Source organism: Diaphorina citri, unplaced genomic scaffold (assembly GCF_000475195.1).
Source record: "Diaphorina citri unplaced genomic scaffold, Diaci psyllid genome assembly version 1.1 scaffold1041, whole genome shotgun sequence".
In the NCBI taxonomy this organism is placed as follows: Eukaryota; Metazoa; Arthropoda; class Insecta; order Hemiptera; family Psyllidae; genus Diaphorina; species Diaphorina citri.
The window spans coordinates 10233-32397 of NW_007378471.1; the positions used below are offsets into that span (position 1 = coordinate 10233).

General features: G+C 37.3%; 3 protein-coding genes and 3 long non-coding RNA genes across 7 annotated transcripts in view; 2 read left to right on the plus strand and 4 right to left on the minus strand.

Moving 5' to 3' along the window:
• LOC113469356 (testis-expressed protein 2-like) overlaps positions 1–19586 on the plus strand; it is a 24181-nt gene extending 4595 nt beyond the window's left edge. For both annotated transcript variants that reach the window (XM_026826977.1, XM_026826978.1), the window contains exons 4-5: positions 18591–18789; positions 19241–19586. In XM_026826977.1, the coding sequence (XP_026682778.1) occupies positions 18591–18789; positions 19241–19574 (533 nt within the window). In that variant the 3' untranslated portion in view covers positions 19575–19586. The remainder of the gene's footprint in view (positions 1–18590; positions 18790–19240) is intronic.
• On the minus strand, positions 2918–4309 carry LOC113469358 (SUN domain-containing protein 1-like). The gene is made up of 3 exons (XM_026826980.1): positions 4001–4309; positions 3632–3724; positions 2918–3294 (listed from the first exon to the last, which is right to left on the minus strand). The coding sequence occupies exons 1-3, from the start codon at positions 4070–4072 to the stop codon at positions 3094–3096; spliced, it is 366 nt and encodes a 121-aa protein (XP_026682781.1). The 5' UTR covers positions 4073–4309; the 3' UTR covers positions 2918–3093.
• Positions 12387–12810, minus strand: LOC113469359. The gene is made up of 2 exons (XR_003392805.1): positions 12681–12810; positions 12387–12509 (listed from the first exon to the last, which is right to left on the minus strand). It is a non-coding gene; the product is annotated as an uncharacterized LOC113469359 (long non-coding RNA).
• LOC113469360 lies at positions 13299–14175 on the plus strand. The gene is made up of 2 exons (XR_003392806.1): positions 13299–13407; positions 13507–14175. It is a non-coding gene; the product is annotated as an uncharacterized LOC113469360 (long non-coding RNA).
• On the minus strand, positions 15327–22095 carry LOC103513878 (SUN domain-containing protein 1-like). The gene is made up of 6 exons (XM_026826974.1): positions 21984–22095; positions 21535–21690; positions 20581–20749; positions 16325–16608; positions 15956–16048; positions 15327–15703 (listed from the first exon to the last, which is right to left on the minus strand). Exons 1-6 carry the CDS (start codon positions 22062–22064, stop codon positions 15503–15505), a joined length of 984 nt encoding a protein of 327 aa, XP_026682775.1. The 5' UTR covers positions 22065–22095; the 3' UTR covers positions 15327–15502.
• Positions 17083–17707, minus strand: LOC113469361. The gene is made up of 2 exons (XR_003392807.1): positions 17531–17707; positions 17083–17476 (listed from the first exon to the last, which is right to left on the minus strand). It is a non-coding gene; the product is annotated as an uncharacterized LOC113469361 (long non-coding RNA).
• Positions 22096–22165: the final 70 nt, after the last annotated feature.

Sequence of the window (22165 nt, forward strand, 5' to 3'; positions counted from 1 at the left end):
CATAATTCTCTGCTTGTTCCCGTAATTCTTTTTTACAGAATACTACAGTCTGTGACTACAATTGTGATCTTGCTAATTTTTATGTACCTCGATTGGCCGTGTTGGGGAGAGCAGAACATCCAAATTTCCAAAATATTGAGCTGAAGACTATCCATTAGTTTTCTTACTTTATTCCCTTTCATGCATTGGGGAGAGCAGAACATCCAAATTTCCAAAATATTGACCTGAAGACTATCCATTAGTTTTCTTACTTTATTCCCTTTCATGCATGCTGAATGCTAATGTATTGTTATTGTCGATGATTTCAGAAAGTGGTGGTGCTACCTAACATGGATGATTTCGTTCTGGAAGGTTTAGTGGAAGATCCTCTGTCTTGAGTATTAATAGTTCTCTCGTAGTAAAGTCATCAAATTCACCCTGATTCCCACTATAGTCCACAGACCACACTCCAAAAATATTCTTATTGATGATTAAATGAGAGTATTCACAGTAAGTCCTAAGTATTCTGTTGTCCTAAGTCACTGTATGCTCACTCCCATCTAATCACGTGTAAACATATTTGACTCCTCGTTTACCGTACTGTATCTGAATTGTGGAAATCGGGCTTTATGAGTATTTCAAAGTAGGTAGATTAATCATCCTGAGTACTGAAAGTACTGTAGTAAAGTACTGAATGTTGATAATACTTTAATAAAGTAGGTCATTAAAGTTCTGAATGCTGAAAGTATTTTAGTAAAGTAATTAATGTTCTCAGTACTGAAAGTACTTTATAATAAGACCAAAATAACACTTGGTAAAAGTTTCAATAACTTAATAAATAAAAAACTCTTGACTTTTAGTTTTACAAATTTAATATATTTTATCTATACGCGTATTTCGGGTGTCAAGATGATATTTAATTAAAACAAATAATTATACAACTACCTATATATATAACTTACGCTAAAATAGAAAACAATGTACAAGAAGGGGGAAATACAGGGAAAAAAAATAAGAAGAGGAAAAAGAAAAAAGGCTTAATGACTACTCATAAAAATATTAAAACTATGTTATTTATTTCTATATCAATAACTCAAAACCTTGTGTCGGTAGAGACCTTTGAAGATTCATACATTTAGGTGATATGAGTGTATTGAAGGGATTAAAATGATAGGTAGGTACCTAGGTACACGGAATCTAAAGGAAGAAAAGAAAAGGGAAAGTACTTTAATAACGTGATTAAAGTTTACTTACACTATTGAAAGAATATACTTTTGTAAAGTAAGTAATTGAAGTTCTCAGTACTGAAACTTGTAAGTACTTTAGTAAAGTATTGTCCTTATTTTAGTTATTCTTATTATTAAAAAGGGAAGGAATAAAGAGGAATTTGTCTTATTCCTTAATTCTTAGGGTAAAATTGCACAATCGGGTTCGCTCTTGCAAATGGGTAAAAATTATAAATAAATGTAAAAAGTTGGGAAAAATCCAAATCCGAGGTCAAAACTCCGAAAAAATAACTCTAAAGAGTCGAAAATTCAATTTTTATTTTCCGTTCTAATGAATGAGATCAAAGATGTGTGACGTCAGACTTTACGCAGTTGTTTTTTTTTTTTTTTTTCGTTCGCTAGGTAGTATGCGCACAAACACATTAATGTGTTGCCTGCGAGGGAGCTTTGCTCGGGACATTTGATGTGACGTCATCGTGTACGGGAGCGTATGCCGAGACGTCAAAGTTCACGATTTACCGGTATTTTTTAAATCGATATATCTCGGGATCTAGAATTCGTAGAAGAAAAAGAAAAATTCCGTTGGTCCTCATTTTTCCTGCTCTATGACTTTGAAACATCACCTCAGTAAGCGCAACTGATCTATTGAAGGAAATTCACACAGTCACACTAGAAAACAAGAAATTTCACCGACCATATTTTGTATAGGAAATACCTACGAGTATTAATTTTCGTTTTGAGGAATTCAATAGATTGGAGGAATCCTGTTTCACATTTTGTTCCTTAAGAGTGATCCTGCACTCCTAATATTAGTAATAGTAATAGTATCCTCGCACAACGCTCCATTATACATAGCACAATAGGCGATATAGGTATAGGTTGAGACTACAGGTACTCTATGTGTAATATGGAACTGATAGGGAAAGACTGACGCTAAATACCGACCCTGCTTGTGCGACCAAATGACAGAGAATAAGTGTATGTATATTTGACATTTTTGTGCTAAAAAAGGAAATGTGATAAAGCTCATTGCATGGGTTGGTATTTGTAATTGTAAATGAAAGACTCCGTTCAGGATGAAATCCGCCACTGGCGGGAATCGAACCTGCGACCTAGCGCTTGCAAGGCAGACACGATTCCCTCCAAGCTATCTAGGCTGGCAGTAAACCTGTTTAAATTAGGTAACTGATAGCAAAATCGCCTCTCACTCACGATTCACTCCCACCTTATCTTAATATTTAAGCAATCACTTGGTACCAAAGACTTTGAACTTGTGTCTTATGTACACCATTTCCGTATAAGTTTTATGGGACAAGGAAATATTCTACCACAAGAAGAATAACCTTCTTTTTTCCCACTGATGTAAACAACAGAAGACTTCTGTTATTACAATTGTTATTTTTTCACTTATTATCTCTCTCCCCCTCTCCCATCGTACCTACTAAACAATCCTGACTATACCTCCATTCCTCACTCTGTGAACGTCATGGGAAATATATAATAATTACTGTAATAGGAAAGTCACGTTACACTGAGAATGTTCACTCACCCACACAGCAAACTTCTTGGGCGCCGAGTCAATGATACCATTGGGTGTGAGTGTCTTGGGGATATGTTCCATACTGAACCGTGTGACTTGAATTCTATGACTGAGCTTCAATACTAGACACCCTATGGCCCCTTGGAATGCCATTCCGTTGGTCCTCATTTTTCCTGCTCTATGACTTTGAAACATCACCCAAGTAAGCGCAACTGATCTATTGCTCTTTTCCTCTTCCGTACCGCTCTATGCTGTCAGTTTAGGAAAGAAATTATCTTAAGAAACCATTAGTACTTGTGGATAGAGAGCTTATAGTCTCGTCTCGTATACAGGGTTGTACTTGTATTATTATACCGGGTTGTACTTGGAGGATGTCATGTGATGCAGAGTATTGTGATTGGCTGAGCTGAATCTATTATAGGTGTGTACTGGGGAGGGGGAGGGGGCGAGGTTGCCATGTACTCGGAATCTATACAGACAGGTATACTCTATGTTACCATGGTTACTCAAGATCTTCAACTCCACCATGTCAAATGTATCCGCCACCATCTGTAATACAATATTTAGAATTAGAGACAATGTATGTAGGTCACGGGTTCGATTCCCGCCTCAGGCGAACTTTCTCTCAACTTTCGGGACGATAAGACCTCAGCAGTTACAGTTCCCTCGGTATGTAGGTCACGGGTTCGATTCCCGCCTCAGGCGAACTTTCTCTCAACTTTCGGGACGATAAGACCTCAGCAGTTACAGTTCCCTCTATCAAACCTCTTGGAAGAAAAGTGTGACCTGATTTTGGACACGAACATTGGATATTTACTACGCAGGTTCTCAGCTTCATCATGAATAATTAATTATTATATTTAGATTAGATATTAATGAGTGTTACCTTAGCTTCAAAGTACTGTAGAGTGGGACCTTCACTATCATACATGAATTCTCCAAGTAGTGTTGGATTCTCATCATACTTCTCTCTCAGACCCTGAAATACAAATAATATAACGAATGAAATAACATAGCATATCATTTGGAATTTACATCATTCTCCCATGAATTAACTTTGGCGGTCCCTTAACGGATATCCGAGTGGGGGGGGATATTTTACGTCCGGAAATTTTTCACTTTGGAACGCATGATATGTTGAGAAAAAATTCAAGGCCTTTTCAAAAACAATTTTCTAGAATTTACCGAGTATGTATCGAACTCGTAACATAAACTGTAATAGGAAAGTCACGTTACACTGAGAATATTCACTCACCCACACAGCAAACTTCTTGGGCGCCGAGTCAATGATACCATTGGGTGTGAGTGCCTTGGGGATATGTTCCATACTGAACCGTGTGACTTGAATTCTATGACTGAGCTTCAATACTAGACACCCTATGGCCCCTTGGAATGCCCAGCAGTCTCCAGGTAACAGACCAGGCTGTATTGCTTTCCTAGGCGACGAATCTCTACGCCACAGCGCGTAACCAAACAGTACATAATAGGGATCCTTGAGTGTATAGGTCTCGGTACATCTGATATCAATCACTGAACCACCTGTACATATGTTAAGCAATTACACACTAGTAGAGATTACATCAGAATTTAAAAATGGCTAGAGACCATCACCCCGGTGTATGGCAGATATAAAAAGATACCTTTTCTTTACTCTGCCAAGACCAATAACAACATGCTGGCTTTCTCCTATCCTAACATCCTTCTCTTGGGTTTCGGGACGATAAGACCTACGTTGTAATAATGCCCCCTCTAAATATATAATAGTAAATCTGTCCTGGGACAGGTACCACCGTGAACTTTAACTTTTCTGATTCATGATCCTCTTCTCCATCTTTCACGATCTTGTGCTTCTTCCTTTATTTCTTGAAAACATTTTCTTGTATTTTTTAGTAGATGTAAAGTACCAATCCTGGACCACTTCTGATATTTTCTGTCAAAATTTTATTATCTGATATTTTGACAGAAAATATCCAGGTCCAGGATTGGTACTTTGCATCTACTTTTCTCCTATCCTAACATCCTTGTCTCTTGGATTTCGGGACGATAAGACCTACGCTGTAATAATGCCCCCTCTAAATATATAATAGTAAATCTGTCCTGGGACAGGTACCACCGTGAACTTGAACTTTTCTGATTCATGATCCTCTTCTCCATCTTTCACGATCTTGTGCTTCTTCCTTTATTTCTTGAAAACATTTTCTTGTATTTTTTATTGTACAATGGGACTAACCCGTCAAATAAACTCAAAAAAAAGTCTTTCTTCCTTCCTCTTGATCTTGTTCCTTCTATTTCACCTTCCATTATTCTTCTCTGTAATTACAGTCTCTTCTTAATATATGTCCCAGCCAGCTTCTTTTTCTCTTCTTTATAGTTCTAAGAATACTCCTTTCTTCTCCAATTCTTCTCAAAACTTCTTCATTTCGTACTTTATCCGAACACTTGATGTTTTCTATCCTTCTCCATAACCACATCTCAAAACTCTCCAAATATGTTTCTTCTTTCTTTCTCATCGTCCACGTCTCAGATCCATACAGCACCACACTCCTGATGTAACACTTCGCAAATCTCTTTCTTAGCTTCAAGGGTATTCTTCTTGCTGTTAAAAGGTCTTGAACTTTCATGATGCTGTTTTACCCATTGCTATCCTGCTTCTTATTTCCGTTGTACAGCTTCCATTCGAATATATTCAATGCTCCTTTCTTCTCCAACTCTTCTCAAAACTTCTTCATTTCGTACTTTATCCGACCACTTGATGTTTTCTATCCTTCTTCATAACCACATCTCAAAACTCTCCAAATATGTTTCTTCTTTCTTTCTCATCGTCCACGTATCATATCCATACAGCACCACACTCCTGATGTAACACTTTGCAAATCTCTTTCTTAGCTTTAAGGGTATTCTTCTTGCTGTTAAAAGGTCTTGAACTTTCATGAATGCTGTTTTACCCATTGCTATCCTGCTTCTTATTTCCGTTGTACAGCTTCCATTTTTCCGCCCAAATACTTGAAATTTTCTACTTGTTCCAGACTTTCTCCTTCTAATTTTATATTCATTCTTTCTTCCGTTTTACCAACTCTCATCACTTTTGTTTTACCTACCTACATTGATTTTCATTCCTACCAACTCTCATTACTTTTCTTTTACCTACCTACATTGATTTTCATTCCGTATCTTATTCCCGCTTCATGGATATTTACAGGCTTCTAAACCTCGTCTTGATGAGAATGGTGAGTAAAACACTAGAGGACAACTCAATATTAGCAAGCTAGAGTTTGTAACAATTCTCCCATCATAACACAGGCTTCTAAACCTCGTCTTGATGAGAATGGTGAGTAAAACACTAGAGGACAACTCAATATTAGCAAGCTAGAGTTTAGTAACAATTCTCCCATCATAACACAGGCTTCTAAACCTCGTCTTGATGAGAATGGTGAGTAAAACACTAGAGGACAACTCAATATTAGCTAGCTAGAGTTTAGTAACAATTCTCCCATCATAACACAGGCTTCTAAACCTCGTCTTGATGAGAATGGTGAGTAAAACACTAGAGGACAACTCAATATTAGCAAGCTAGAGTTTAGTAACAATGCTCCCATCATAACACAGGCTTCTAAACCTCGTCTAGATGAGAATGGTGAGTAAAACACTAGAGGACAACTCAATATTAGCAAGCTAGAGTTTAGTAACAATGCTCCCATCATAACACAGGCTTCTAAACCTCGTCTAGATGAGAATGGTGAGTAAAACACTAGAGGACAACTCAATATTAGCAAGCTAGAGTTTAGTAACAATTCTCCCATCATAACACAGGCTGCTAAACCTCGTCTTGATGAGAATGGTGAGTAAAACACTAGAGGACAACTCAATATTAGCAAGCTAGAGTTTAGTAACAATTCTCCCATCATAACACAGGCTGCTAAACCTCGTCTTGATGAGAATGGTGAGTAAAACACTAGAGGACAACTCAATATTAGCAAGCTAGAGTTTAGTAACAATTCTCCCATCATAACACAGGCTGCTAAACCTCGTCTTGATGAGAATGGTGAGTAAAACACTAGAGGACAACTCAATATTAGCAAGCTAGAGTTTAGTAACAATTCTCCCATCATAACACAGGCTGCTAAACCTCGTCTTGATGAGAATGGTGAGTAAAACACTAGAGGACAACTCAATATTAGCAAGCTAGAGTTTAGTAACAATTCTCCCATCATAACACAGGCTGCTAAACCTCGTCTTGATGAGAATGGTGAGTAAAACACTAGAGGACAACTCAATATTAGCAAGCTAGAGTTTAGTAACAATTCTCCCATCATAACACAGGCTGCTAAACCTCGTCTTGATGAGAATGGTGAGTAAAACACTAGAGGACAACTCAATATTAGCAAGCTAGAGTTTAGTAACAATTCTCCCATCATAACACAGGCTGCTAAACCTCGTCTTGATGAGAATGGTGAGTAAAACACTAGAGGACAACTCAATATTAGCAAGCTAGAGTTTAGTAACAATTCTCCCATCATAACACAGGCTGCTAAACCTCGTCTTGATGAGAATGGTGAGTAAAACACTAGAGGACAACTCAATATTAGCAAGCTAGAGTTTAGTAACAATTCTCCCATCATAACACAGGCTGCTAAACCTCGTCTTGATGAGAATGGTGAGTAAAACACTAGAGGACAACTCAATATTAGCAAGCTAGAGTTTAGTAACAATTCTCCCATCATAACACAGGCTGCTAAACCTCGTCTTGATGAGAATGGTGAGTAAAACACTAGAGGACAACTCAATATTAGCAAGCTAGAGTTTAGTAACAATTCTCCCATCATAACACAGGCTGCTAAACCTCGTCTTGATGAGAATGGTGAGTAAAACACTAGAGGACAACTCAATATTAGCAAGCTAGAGTTTAGTAACAATTCTCCCATCATAACACAGGCTGCTAAACCTCGTCTTGATGAGAATGGTGAGTAAAACACTAGAGGACAACTCAATATTAGCAAGCTAGAGTTTAGTAACAATTCTCCCATCATAACACAGGCTGCTAAACCTCGTCTTGATGAGAATGGTGAGTAAAACACTAGAGGACAACTCAATATTAGCAAGCTAGAGTTTAGTAACAATTCTCCCATCATAACACAGGCTGCTAAACCTCGTCTTGATGAGAATGGTGAGTAAAACACTAGAGGACAACTCAATATTAGCAAGCTAGAGTTTAGTAACAATTCTCCCATCATAACACAGGCTGCTAAACCTCGTCTTGATGAGAATGGTGAGTAAAACACTAGAGGACAACTCAATATTAGCAAGCTAGAGTTTAGTAACAATTCTCCCATCATAACACAGGCTGCTAAACCTCGTCTTGATGAGAATGGTGAGTAAAACACTAGAGGACAACTCAATATTAGCAAGCTAGAGTTTAGTAACAATTCTCCCATCATAACACAGGCTGCTAAACCTCGTCTTGATGAGAATGGTGAGTAAAACACTAGAGGACAACTCAATATTAGCAAGCTAGAGTTTAGTAACAATTCTCCCATCATAACACAGGCTGCTAAACCTCGTCTTGATGAGAATGGTGAGTAAAACACTAGAGGACAACTCAATATTAGCAAGCTAGAGTTTAGTAACAATTCTCCCATCATAACACAGGCTGCTAAACCTCGTCTTGATGAGAATGGTGAGTAAAACACTAGAGGACAACTCAATATTAGCAAGCTAGAGTTTAGTAACAATTCTCCCATCATAACACAGGCTGCTAAACCTCGTCTTGATGAGAATGGTGAGTAAAACACTAGAGGACAACTCAATATTAGCAAGCTAGAGTTTAGTAACAATTCTCCCATCATAACACAGGCTGCTAAACCTCGTCTTGATGAGAATGGTGAGTAAAACACTAGAGGACAACTCAATATTAGCAAGCTAGAGTTTAGTAACAATTCTCCCATCATAACACAGGCTGCTAAACCTCGTCTTGATGAGAATGGTGAGTAAAACACTAGAGGACAACTCAATATTAGCAAGCTAGAGTTTAGTAACAATTCTCCCATCATAACACAGGCTGCTAAACCTCGTCTTGATGAGAATGGTGAGTAAAACACTAGAGGACAACTCAATATTAGCAAGCTAGAGTTTAGTAACAATTCTCCCATCATAACACAGGCTGCTAAACCTCGTCTTGATGAGAATGGTGAGTAAAACACTAGAGGACAACTCAATATTAGCAAGCTAGAGTTTAGTAACAATTCTCCCATCATAACACAGGCTGCTAAACCTCGTCTTGATGAGAATGGTGAGTAAAACACTAGAGGACAACTCAATATTAGCAAGCTAGAGTTTAGTAACAATTCTCCCATCATAACACAGGCTGCTAAACCTCGTCTTGATGAGAATGGTGAGTAAAACACTAGAGGACAACTCAATATTAGCAAGCTAGAGTTTAGTAACAATTCTCCCATCATAACACAGGCTGCTAAACCTCGTCTTGATGAGAATGGTGAGTAAAACACTAGAGGACAACTCAATATTAGCAAGCTAGAGTTTAGTAACAATTCTCCCATCATAACACAGGCTGCTAAACCTCGTCTTGATGAGAATGGTGAGTAAAACACTAGAGGACAACTCAATATTAGCAAGCTAGAGTTTAGTAACAATTCTCCCATCATAACACAGGCTGCTAAACCTCGTCTTGATGAGAATGGTGAGTAAAACACTAGAGGACAACTCAATATTAGCAAGCTAGAGTTTAGTAACAATTCTCCCATCATAACACAGGCTGCTAAACCTCGTCTTGATGAGAATGGTGAGTAAAACACTAGAGGACAACTCAATATTAGCAAGCTAGAGTTTAGTAACAATTCTCCCATCATAACACAGGCTGCTAAACCTCGTCTTGATGAGAATGGTGAGTAAAACACTAGAGGACAATGTTGGTCGAGAGCGGAACATTTCTCTCCCGCATTCTCTGCACTCTGTGTATTTCTTATGGTGGAGGCGATCAAAAATTAGGATCGGTTTAGATTTTCGCAAAATCCTTTCTTATTGCACACCTAGACCATAAAAGGAATATTCCTACGAAATTTCAGCTTTCTATAATAAGACCAAAATAACACTTGGTAAAAGTTTCAATAACTTAATAAATAAAAAACTCTTGACTTTTAGTTTTACAAATTTAATATCGGGCTTTATGAGTATTTCAAAGTAGGTACTTTAGTATGTAGATTAATCATCCTGAGTACTGAAAGTACTGAATGTTGATAATACTTTAATAAAGTAGGTCATTAAAGTTCTGAATGCTGAAAGTATTTTAGTAAAGTAATTAATGTTCTCAGTACTGAAAGTACTTTATAATAAGACCAAAATAACACTTGGTAAAAGTTTCAATAACTTAATAAATAAAAAACTCTTGACTTTTAGTTTTACAAATTTAATATATTTTATCTATACGCGTATTTCGGGTGTCAAGATGATATTTAATTAAAACAAATAATTATACAACTACCTATATATATAACTTACGCTAAAATAGAAAACAATGTACAAGAAGGGGGAAATACAGGGAAAAAAAATAAGAAGAGGAAAAAGAAAAAAGGCTTAATGACTACTCATAAAAATATTAAAACTATGTTATTTATTTCTATATCAATAACTCAAAACCTTGTGTCGGTAGAGACCTTTGAAGATTCATACATTTAGGTGATATGAGTGTATTGAAGGGATTAAAATGATAGGTAGGTACCTAGGTACACGGAATCTAAAGGAAGAAAAGAAAAGGGAAAGTACTTTAATAACGTGATTAAAGTTTACTTACACTATTGAAAGAATATACTTTTGTAAAGTAAGTAATTGAAGTTCTCAGTACTGAAACTTGTAAGTACTTTAGTAAAGTATTGTCCTTATTTTAGTTATTCTTATTATTAAAAAGGGAAGGAATAAAGAGGAATTTGTCTTATTCCTTAATTCTTAGGGTAAAATTGCACAATCGGGTTCGCTCTTGCAAATGGGTAAAAATTATAAATAAATGTAAAAAGTTGGGAAAAATCCAAATCCGAGGTCAAAACTCCGAAAAAATAACTCTAAAGAGTCGAAAATTCAATTTTTATTTTCCGTTCTAATGAATGAGATCAAAGATGTGTGACGTCAGACTTTACGCAGTTGTTATGTGTGACGTCAGACTTTACGCAGTTGTTTCTTTCGTCCGTTAGGTAGCGCCACTATACAAGCGCGCTAGCGGAGGAGCAGAGAGAACTGCACAGAAACGTATGCGCACAAACACATTAATGTGTTGCCTGCGAGGGAGCTTTGCTCGGGACATTGGATGTGACGTCATCGTGTACGGGAGCGTATGCCGAGACGTCAAAGTTCACGATTTACCGGTATTTTTTAAATCGATATATCTCGGGATCTAGAATTCGTAGAAGAAAAAGAAAAATTCCGTTGGTCCTCATTTTTCCTGCTCTATGACTTTGAAACATCACCTCAGTAAGCGCAACTGATCTATTGAAGGAAATTCACACAGTCACACTAGAAAACAAGAAATTTCACCGACCATATTTTGTATAGGAAATACCTACGAGTATTAATTTTCGTTTTGAGGAATTCAATAGATTGGAGGAATCCTGTTTCACATTTTGTTCCTTAAGAGTGATCCTGCACTCCTAATATTAGTAATAGTAATAGTATCCTCGCACAACGCTCCATTATACATAGCACAATAGGCGATATAGGTATAGGTTGAGACTACAGGTACTCTATGTGTAATATGGAACTGATAGGGAAAGACTGACGCTAAATACCGACCCTGCTTGTGCGACCAAATGACAGAGAATAAGTGTATGTATATTTGACATTTTTGTGCTAAAAAAGGAAATGTGATAAAGCTCATTGCATGGGTTGGTATTTGTAATTGTAAATGAAAGACTCCGTTCAGGATGAAATCCGCCACTGGCGGGAATCGAACCTGCGACCTAGCGCTTGCAAGGCAGACACGATTCCCTCCAAGCTATCTAGGCTGGCAGTAAACCTGTTTAAATTAGGTAACTGATAGCAAAATCGCCTCTCACTCACGATTCACTCCCACCTTATCTTAATATTTAAGCAATCACTTGGTACCAAAGACTTTGAACTTGTGTCTTATGTACACCATTTCCGTATAAGTTTTATGGGACAAGGAAATATTCTACCACAAGAAGAATAACCTTCTTTTTTCCCACTGATGTAAACAACAGAAGACTTCTGTTATTACAATTGTTATTTTTTCACTTATTATCTCTCTCCCCCTCTCCCATCGTACCTACTAAACAATCCTGACTATACCTCCATTCCTCACTCTGTGAACGTCATGGGAAATATTAAATAATAATAATAGACTCTTGAGTGGAAGGTAACCACTAGGTGAGGTTAACGCCGGAGGCGTTCTCTACCACCTAACCCTTAGAGCTCCATCACTATGTACCATTACTATGTGGTCACACTCTCAAATAAATGAGGATAAAATTCCATGCCTCGGCTGGGATCGAACCCACGCCCTCCTGTTTACCAGGAGAGCGTCTTGACCATTATCATTCCCTTATATCCTTTTCATTATATCCCCAGACCATATATCATTATATCAAGCGTCCAAAGTAACGTTTCATTCCCTTATATCCTTTTCATTATATCCCCAGACCATATATCATTATATCAAGCGTCCAAAGTAACGTTCGATGCCAGGCCAACATGAGACTATTAACCCGGCCGTTAGTCTCCATTACACCAATGTACATACACACCTATTTACCTACTACAGTATACATATTCTAAGTCGAAATTGTCCACAAGTTTTACTTCTTTGTTTTCGTTTCTACAAACTTTAAACTTTTTAATCATTTCGTGTTAAACTTTTTGTTTGTTTTCAATTGTTTACATCAGATTATTCTACTTCATGTAATGTACATACACACCTATTTACCTACTACAGTATACATATTCTAAGTCGAAATTGTCCACAAGTTTTACTTCTTTGTTTTCGTTTTCTACAAACTTTAAACTTTTTAATCATTTCGTGTTAAACTTTTTGTTTGTTTTCAATTGTTTACATCAGATTATTCTACTTCATGTCTGTTATACTTATTTTTCGATGTTTATTTCAATTTTTACCAATACAAATGCTATTTTGAACTTTTTATCCCTGCCTTGTTTTCCTTTCATAGTGTTAGAAAATAGTTTTTGTCCAATGTTACGGCTCGACTTAGAGCTGGGTATGTTCTTCATTTAACTGAAATACCTTTCGTCATTCTGTTCAGGAAAAAAGAAAACATTTTATGTTTTTTTATATATATATATAAGGAAACTCATTTTATTTGTGATTATAAAAAAATGACTTGAGATCAGAACAAAATAAACTATGCTTTTTTTAAAAAAAAATAACAAAAAACTACACATTTAAAATCAAAGAAAATATTTTATGCTCGTACACTAGAAAATGCGTATTTTCCGTTTGCAATTTTCATGGTGGTAATGGTAGGAAATACGGAAATAGAACATTGCCTGGCATTGTACCATTTCCTTATTTCCCACCTGGAAATTGCGAAAGGAAAATACGACAAAAATTTAATTATAAATCTACGTCCTTAAATTTCTAGGCACTTGTGTGGTAATAAAGTTAGATATAGGCTGTAAGCACTACAGGTCCATGGGACATTGCTACACCCCAATAATGTTCTACGTCCTTAAATTTCTAGGCACTTGTGTGGTAATAAAGTTAGATATAGGCTGTAAGCACTACAGGTCCATGGGACATTGCTACACCCCAATAATGTTCTTAAAACACTAAGTTGATCAAAAGAGAAAAAAACTTAAAATATACAACATTAAAATTTTAAAAAAACAAGTAAGTAAGAAAACTTAAACAAAATTAAAACGACGATGTTGGTTCATTATGTGGACAACCTCAAAATTTATAGACACACGGGGCGCGTTCCTTTACTGCAACTGGTTCATATGATTGACACCGGATAACAACGTTATGCATGTCATATGAATATGAATAAAGAAACAGTCATAAGGTTATAAGGTTCAACCGATAAGTAAGGAAACTTATCCCAGCCTGTCTGGATATGCAACGCTTAGAACTAAAAATTTATCATTAAAATGCAGAACTAAACTAAAGTCAGCAGTTGGGTAAAGTGTCAATCTAGTTCTTAATGTCTAAATTTATTTACAGTAACTTTGATTCTATGAACAGAGCATCTCGTTTCACCAATGTATATTATCACCAATGTATCATGTAACATCCTCAAATATAAATTCTAATTTCTAAATGAAAAATCTCGTGCGTGGTTCAATAATAAATCTACAGTGACTATACTTGATTGTCATAAATATGAATACACTAGCTGAATTCCGTCGCTTCGCTCCGGAATCCCGCTAGTTCATCCCGAGGCATGGCCAAACTTGTGGAAAATAATAAAAAATTCGGTCGCGCTGCGCGCTCCCTATTAGCTGCATAGTTATCAAACTAAAAACATAAACGAAACTCAAAATGTTGGTCGAGAGGGGAACATTTCTCTCCCGCAGTCTCTGCACTCTGTGTATTTCTTATGGTGGGGATTTTAGCGATCAAAAATTGATCATATCTCAGGATCGGTTTAGATTTTCGCAAAATCCTTTCTTATAGCACACCTAGCATAAAAGGAATATTCCTACCAAATTTCAGCTTTCTAGGTGTTGTGGTTCTCGAGATAGAGCGATCAGTGTGGAACTATGAACGGATCTTGTTTTTATGATGTAAGATGATAATAATAAGTACATGGCTTGTGGCTTGTTATTTACTAATGATATACACTGGTGAAATCGGGCTTACGTTTCTGTCTTGGTAGACATCTTTGGTTTCGCATGATTTGGTTTGAGGTGGAGAGAATTATGAAACAATATCGGTATATTTGGTATTTTCAGTTTTACTCCTGCAGACGAGACGAGACAAACTCTAAACTTGTGTAGTTTACGCACGAGTCGAAATCGTTTCGTAATAGATTTCATATTTTTATCTAAAAACCTGACATGGATGAGATGTGCATTTACTGATATCCTCCTATTATTAGGTATACAATGGAGGAGTTGCAATTGGGAAAATATTATTAATAAAAGGTCGATTCCTACGTAAAAAGTTGTAAAAAATCCAAATATGAGGTCAAAACTCCGAAAAAGTAACTTTAAAAGGTCGAAAATTCAATTTTTAATTGCCGTTCTAATGAAAAAGTTCACGGAACTTTAAAAGGTCGAAAATTCAATTTTTAATTGCCGTTCTAATGAAAAAGTTCAAAGAGTTGTGACGTCAGATTTCATAACTTTCAAAGGTCGAAAATTCAATTTTTAATTGCCGTTCTAATGAAAAAGTTCAAAGAGTTGTGACGTCAGATTTCACGTCCAATGCGCAGAAACGCATGCGCACAAACAAACGAGGAGGGAGTCGTGAATTATGACGTCATCGCCTACAGAAGCAAATGCCGTGACGTCAAAGTTCACGATTTACCGGTATTTTTTAAATCGATTTATCTCGATATCTAGAAGTCGTAGGAGAAAAAAAAATTCCGTTGGTCCTCATTTTTCCTGCTCTATGACTTTGAAACATCACCCAAGTAAGCGCAACTGATCTATTGCTCTTTTCCTCTTCCGTACCGCTCTATGCTGTCAGTTTAGGAAAGAAATTATCTTAAGAAACCATTAGTACTTGTGGATAGAGAGCTTATAGTCTCGTCTCGTATACAGGGTTGTACTTGTATTATTATACCGGGTTGTACTTGGAGGATGTCATGTGATGCAGAGTATTGTGATTGGCTGAGCTGAATCTATTATAGGTGTGTACTGGGGAGGGGGAGGGGGCGAGGTTGCCATGTACTCGGAATCTATACAGACAGGTATACTCTATGTTACCATGGTTACTCAAGATCTTCAACTCCACCATGTCAAATGTATCCGCCACCATCTGTAATACAATATTTAGAATTAGAGACAATGTAGGTATGTAGGTCACGGGTTCGATTCCCGCCTCAGGCGAACTTTCTCTCAACTTTCGGGACGATAAGACCTCAGCAGTTACAGTTCCCTCTATCAAACCTCTTGGAAGAAAAGTGTGACCTGATTTTGGACACGAACATTGGATATTTACTACGCAGGTTCTCAGCTTCATCATGAATAATTAATTATTATATTTAGATTAGATATTAATGAGTGTTACCTTAGCTTCAAAGTACTGTAGAGTGGGACCTTCACTATCATACATGAATTCTCCAAGTAGTGTTGGATTCTCATCATACTTCTCTCTCAGACCCTGAAATACAAATAATATAACGAATGAAATAACATAGCATATCATTTGGAATTTACATCATTCTCCCATGAATTAACTTTGGCGGTCCCTTAACGGATATCCGAGTGGGGGGGGATATTTTACGTCCGGAAATTTTTCACTTTGGAACGCATGATATGTTGAGAAAAAATTCAAGGCCTTTTCAAAAACAATTTTCTAGAATTTACCGAGTATGTATCGAACTCGTAACATAAACTGTAATAGGAAAGTCACGTTACACTGAGAATGTTCACTCACCCACACAGCAAACTTCTTGGGCGCCGAGTCAATGATACCATTGGGTGTGAGTGTCTTGGGGATATGTTCCATACTGAACCGTGTGACTTGAATTCTATGACTGAGCTTCAATACTAGACACCCTATGGCCCCTTGGAATGCCCAGCAGTCTCCAGGTAACAGACCAGGCTGTATTGCTTTCCTAGGCGACGAATCTCTACGCCACAGCGCGTAACCAAACAGTACATAATAGGGATCCTTGAGTGTATAGGTCTCGGTACATCTGATATCAATCACTGAACCACCTGTACATATGTTAAGCAATTACACACTAGTAGAGATTACATCAGAATTTAAAAATGGCTAGAGACCATCACCCCGGTGTATGGCAGATATAAAAAGATACCTTTTCTTTACTCTGCCAAGACCAATAACAACATGCTGGCTTTCTCCTATCCTAACATCCTTCTCTTGGGTTTCGGGACGATAAGACCTACGTTGTAATAATGCCCCCTCTAAATATATAATAGTAAATCTGTCCTGGGACAGGTACCACCGTGAACTTTAACTTTTCTGATTCATGATCCTCTTCTCCATCTTTCACGATCTTGTGCTTCTTCCTTTATTTCTTGAAAACATTTTCTTGTATTTTTTATTGTACAATGGGACTAACCCGTCAAATAAACTCAAAAAAGTCTTTCTTCCTTCCTCTTGATCTTCTTCCTTCCCAGCCAGCTTCTTTTTCTCTTCTTTATAGTTCTCAGAATGCTCCTTTCTTCTCCAACTCTTCTCAAAACTTCTTCATTTCGTACTTTATCCGACCACTTGATGTTTTCTATCCTTCTCCATAACCACATCTCAAAACTCTCCAAATATGTTTCTTCTTTCTTCCTCATCGTCCACGTCTCAGATCCATACAGCACCACACTCCAGATATAACACTTCGCAAATCTCTTTCTTAGCTTCAAGGGTATTCTTCTTGCTGTTAAAAGGTCTTGAACTTTCATGATGCTGTTTTACCCATTGCTATCCTGCTTCTTATTTCCGTTGTACAGCTTCCATTTTTCCGCCCAAATACTTGAAATTTTCTACTTGTTCCAGACTTTCTCCTTCTAATTTTATATTCATTCTTTCTTCCGTTTTACCAACTCTCATCACTTTTGTTTTACCTACCTACATTGATTTTCATTCCTACCAACTCTCATTACTTTTCTTTTACCTACCTACATTGATTTTCATTCCGTATCTTATTCCCGCTTCATGGATATTTACCAGCATTCTTTGTAACTCTTCTTCTGATTCTGCCAACACTGCCTGTTCATCTGCATACTTTATAATATTCTTGATTTTTTCGTTGCCAACTCTTACTCCTGGTGAATTTTCCAAGGCTTCTTCCAGTAGCTTTTCTGCATAAAGGTTGAATATTAATGAGAATACTTTTCATTTATTCACATCAATACTTAATTTCAACAAGGCAATAAATTAACAATAAACAAAGTAGCTACTCCATTTTCCTCACAAGGGTGATAGCACCTCGAACTCCTAGCACCAAGCCGAAAAAAATTTGACCCCCGCTCGGAATCGAACCCGGGACCTTCAGCATGCAAGCCTCGTGTGATACTCACTCGGCCACCGAGCACGGAGGTTGCTTTTATACTCCTACTAGCTGAATTTCGTCGCTTCGCTCCGGAATCCCGCTAGTTCATCCCGAGGCATGGCCGAACTTGTAGAAAAAGCATGGCCGAACTTGCAGAAAATAATTAAAAATACGGTCGCGCTGCGCGCTCCCTATTAGCTGCATAGTTATCAAACTAAAAACATAAACGAAACTCAAAATGTTAAAAATACGGTCGCGCTGCGCGCTCCCTATTAGTTGCATAGTTATCAAACTAAAAACATAAACGAAACTCAAAATGTTGGTCGAGAGCGGAACATTTCTCTCCCGCATTCTCTACACTCTGTGTATTTCTTATGGTGGAGGCGATCAAAAATTGATATCTCAGGATCGGTTTAGATTTTCGCAAAATCCTTTCTTATTGCACACCTAGACCATAAAAGGAATATTCCTACGAAATTTCAGCTTTCTAGGTGTTGTGGTTCAGGAGATAGAGCGATCAGTGTGTGAATATGAAATGTGAATGAGTGAATGGATCTTGATTTTATAATATAAGATAGGCAAAAGGTGAGGCAAAAAATCCAGATAAATATGATTTTAGCAGTTTCCAAGGCTCAATATCTTCAATGCGTTATCTTCTATTTTATAACACGTTGTCTTCCTTGTTTACAGGACTCACTCCAAACCGAATGCTACGTATGGTGGATAAGTTCACCAATACGAAAATGTTTGATAAGATCACGGACAATGCCTATGTGAAGAGACTCATGCAAGATGTTGCTAACAAGGACATCTCCCTATTTGTAGAACTGCAAGGTTTAGCAGGAAGACTCGTACTCAACATACCTCCTCCACCCTCAGATAGACTATGGTAAGTAATGTAGGATGATAAATAATTTTGTAGGTGAAGCAACCTTTGTGGCAGAATGTGTATCACACGAGGCTTGCACGCCGGAGGTCCTGGGTTCCATTCCCGGCGCGGTCGAAGTTTTTTCGGCTCTGTGCTTGGAGTTCGGGGTGCACTCTGCCTCGTGAGGACAAATGAGTAGCTCCTTTAATCGAGCAGTGAAAAGTAGCGGCATTACCAGTGTAAAAAATATTGCAATATGGAAATTGCCTTCAAACGAGGCACTTAGTCATATTCACAAAAAATGTGAAAAAGTTCTGCTTTACTACAATAAATTTGAGGTTTTTTTTTTACTTTTTAACTTTGTAGAGGTGCAACATCCTACATATTCCAACCTAAATGTTATTATATCAAGCTGGACTTGTTCCTAATGTACAAAGTGCCATAGATTGATTTGTTCTGATCAATATTTCAGGTACGGATTCAAAGGTAATCCCAGACTCTGGCTGACGGCATATCCCAAGTTTGGAGATAAAGAACTCGGCTTGATATCAAATATCTTGCAGAAGATTATCTGTACAGAATTCCAAGTAAGTGTCTCTCTCCTCCCTTTTATAAAAGAAATTGAGTCAGAGGAAGTCCATAATTCAAACAATCTTGCTTGTTCCTATTCTTTTTTCCAGAATACTAAGTCTGTGAACTACAATGTGATCTTGCTAATTTTTTGTACTCGATTTGGCCTCAAACCACTAACCCTAAGATCCAAAGTTCACCGCTCTATCCACTACACCACAGAGAGTGTTGTTTAATAAGTGTGTTGGGGAGATGCTACACCCCAATAATGTTCTTAAAACACTAAGTTGATCAAAAGAGAAAAAAACTTAAAATATACAACATTAAAATTTTAAAAAAACAAGTAAGTAAGAAAACTTAAACAAAATTAAAACGACGATGTTGGTTCATTATGTGGACAACCTCAAAATTTATAGACACACGGGGCGCGTTCCTTTACTGCAACTGGTTCATATGATTGACACCGGATAACAACGTTATGCATGTCATATGAATATGAATAAAGAAACAGTCATAAGGTTATAAGGTTCAACCGATAAGTAAGGAAACTTATCCCAGCCTGTCTGGATATGCAACGCTTAGAACTAAAAATTTATCATTAAAATGCAGAACTAAACTAAAGTCAGCAGTTGGGTAAAGTGTCAATCTAGTTCTTAATGTCTAAATTTATTTACAGTAACTTTGATTCTATGAACAGAGCATCTCGTTTCACCAATGTATATTATCACCAATGTATCATGTAACATCCTCAAATATAAATTCTAATTTCTAAATGAAAAATCTCGTGCGTGGTTCAATAATAAATCTACAGTGACTATACTTGATTGTCATAAATATGAATACACTAGCTGAATTCCGTCGCTTCGCTCCGGAATCCCGCTAGTTCATCCCGAGGCATGGCCAAACTTGTGGAAAATAATAATTAACATTTATAAAAAAAAAAGGAATTTTAATTGTGTTAAGCATATTTAAATGCTTGTCACAACATCGTTCCCCGATTATTTCACCTAGATAAATTTTATGACATTACTTGGACTCGAACCGCCAACCTCCAGATCCAAAGTCCAACGCGTTAACAACTGCACCACTGAGGTTGGTTATTAACATTTATAATAGCGGGACTAAGCCACAAGCACAAAAATGTTGTGGGAAACTTACCAGCGGATTCCAACGCATAATCTGTAAGGACATTTATAATAGCGGGACTAAGCCACAAGCACAAAAATGTTGTGGGAAACTTACCAGCGGATTCCAACGCATAATCTGTAAGGCCAGTCCTATCAGCATCGTACATAGCAAACGCCGCCTTTATCTTATCATCCACCAGTATTGAGAATTTACTCATCAGGTCTAGGAAACTAGTCTGGTGTTCTGCCTCCAACTGTTTGATCTGAACCAACAATTCCTCCACCTGTACATAATATAACATCAACTGTTAGAGAGAACCACACCGGCGGGTTGCCACCTTACTAAAAAGGATACCAAACTAACTAACCTCCGTGGCCGAATGGGTATCATACGAGGCTTACATGATGGAGGTCCCGGGTTCGATTCCCGGCGTTGCCGATACTAAAAGTCCTTAATAATAAAAGCTGGGGATTGAGCCGAGCCTGTTTGCTAAGATTGTTCTATGCATTTGTACGACCTATAATGGATTATGGGGCAGTTATCTACGGCTCTGCGACCCAAAGTTCTCTATCTAAACTTACACCGGCGGGTTGCCACCTTACTAAAAAGGATAATACCAAACTAACTAATCTCCGTGGCCGAATGGGTATCATACGAGGCTTACATGATGGAGGTCCCGGGTTCGATTCCCGGCGTTGCCGAAGTTTTTTCGCGTTTATCTTGAAGATTCAAATCGAATCAAAAAAGTTTCAGCCAAAATAAACTTACTTCTTAATGATTTTATTTCTCCATTTAAAAAATTAAAGTTGACCTGGAAGGGGATATCTAGCAAAATTCCAGAGACCACCATTAAATGTCCCCTAAAAAGTTAAGAGAATTAGCGAAAACACAAATTTCCTATCTTCATTAGTTTCGAGATATTTGAATGTTCCGTTTATTTTTGTATTACCTGTGTACTTCACCATTAAATTAATGTCCCCTAAAAAGTAAAGAGAATTAGCGAAAACACAAATTTCCTATCTTCATTAGTTTCGAGATATTTGAATGTTCCGTTTATTTTTGTATTACCTGTGTACTGTGTCGTAACATGTCCTCATTGCTGGATACAGGAGGGGCTGGGATAGAGTTCTGAAGGTGTTGTTGTGTCTCTTGTTGTTGTTTATCTATTGCAGATTTGAATTTAATCAACTCAGTTTCTACTAGTCGGGCACACAGCTCTTTCACCTGAAATCAAACCAGTACTCTTCTTAACCACAACACATTTTCATCAAAATCGGCAGTCTTATAGGTAGATATTTATTTTGAGAAAATAGGATATTTCGATATTTCAACGATAGCACGTTGGAGGCGCCAGTTCCAAATGGATCATTGAAGTTATGTAACGTTGCGCGTGGTTACTATCCGGATGAGTGACCATTTGGGCAATCCTGCAGTCTTGGTTCTTATCTACACTAGACTTTACATTCTGTTCTATCATAGAATGAAACCTCGTATCCTCCAATACACTATATCCTTACCTTCTCTTGTAGCAGTTCCTTCTCTTGATTCTGTTTCTCTTGGTTCTTATCTACACTAGACTTTACATTCTGTTCTATCATAGAATGAAACCTCGTATCCTCCAATACACTATATCCTTACCTTCTCTTGTAGCAGTTCCTTCTCTTGATTCTGTTTCTCTTGGTTCTTATCTACACTGGAC

Coding starts and splice junctions, on each gene's coding strand:
- LOC113469358 (XM_026826980.1), bottom strand. CDS start 4,072: ATGGAACATATCCCCAAGGCACTCACACCCAATGGTATCATTGACTCG. Junction 3,725..4,000: donor CCAAGAAGTTTGCTGTGTGG/GTGAGTGAATAT, acceptor TTTGTATTTCAG/GGTCTGAGAGAGAAGTATGA. Junction 3,295..3,631: donor TACAGTACTTTGAAGCTAAG/GTAACACTCATT, acceptor ATTGTATTACAG/ATGGTGGCGGATACATTTGA.
- LOC103513878 (XM_026826974.1), bottom strand. CDS start 22,064: ATGATAGAACAGAATGTAAAGTCTAGTGTAGATAAGAACCAAGAGAAA. Junction 21,691..21,983: donor AGGAACTGCTACAAGAGAAG/GTAAGGATATAG, acceptor GTTTGATTTCAG/GTGAAAGAGCTGTGTGCCCG. Junction 20,750..21,534: donor TGTTACGACACAGTACACAG/GTAATACAAAAA, acceptor TATTATGTACAG/GTGGAGGAATTGTTGGTTCA.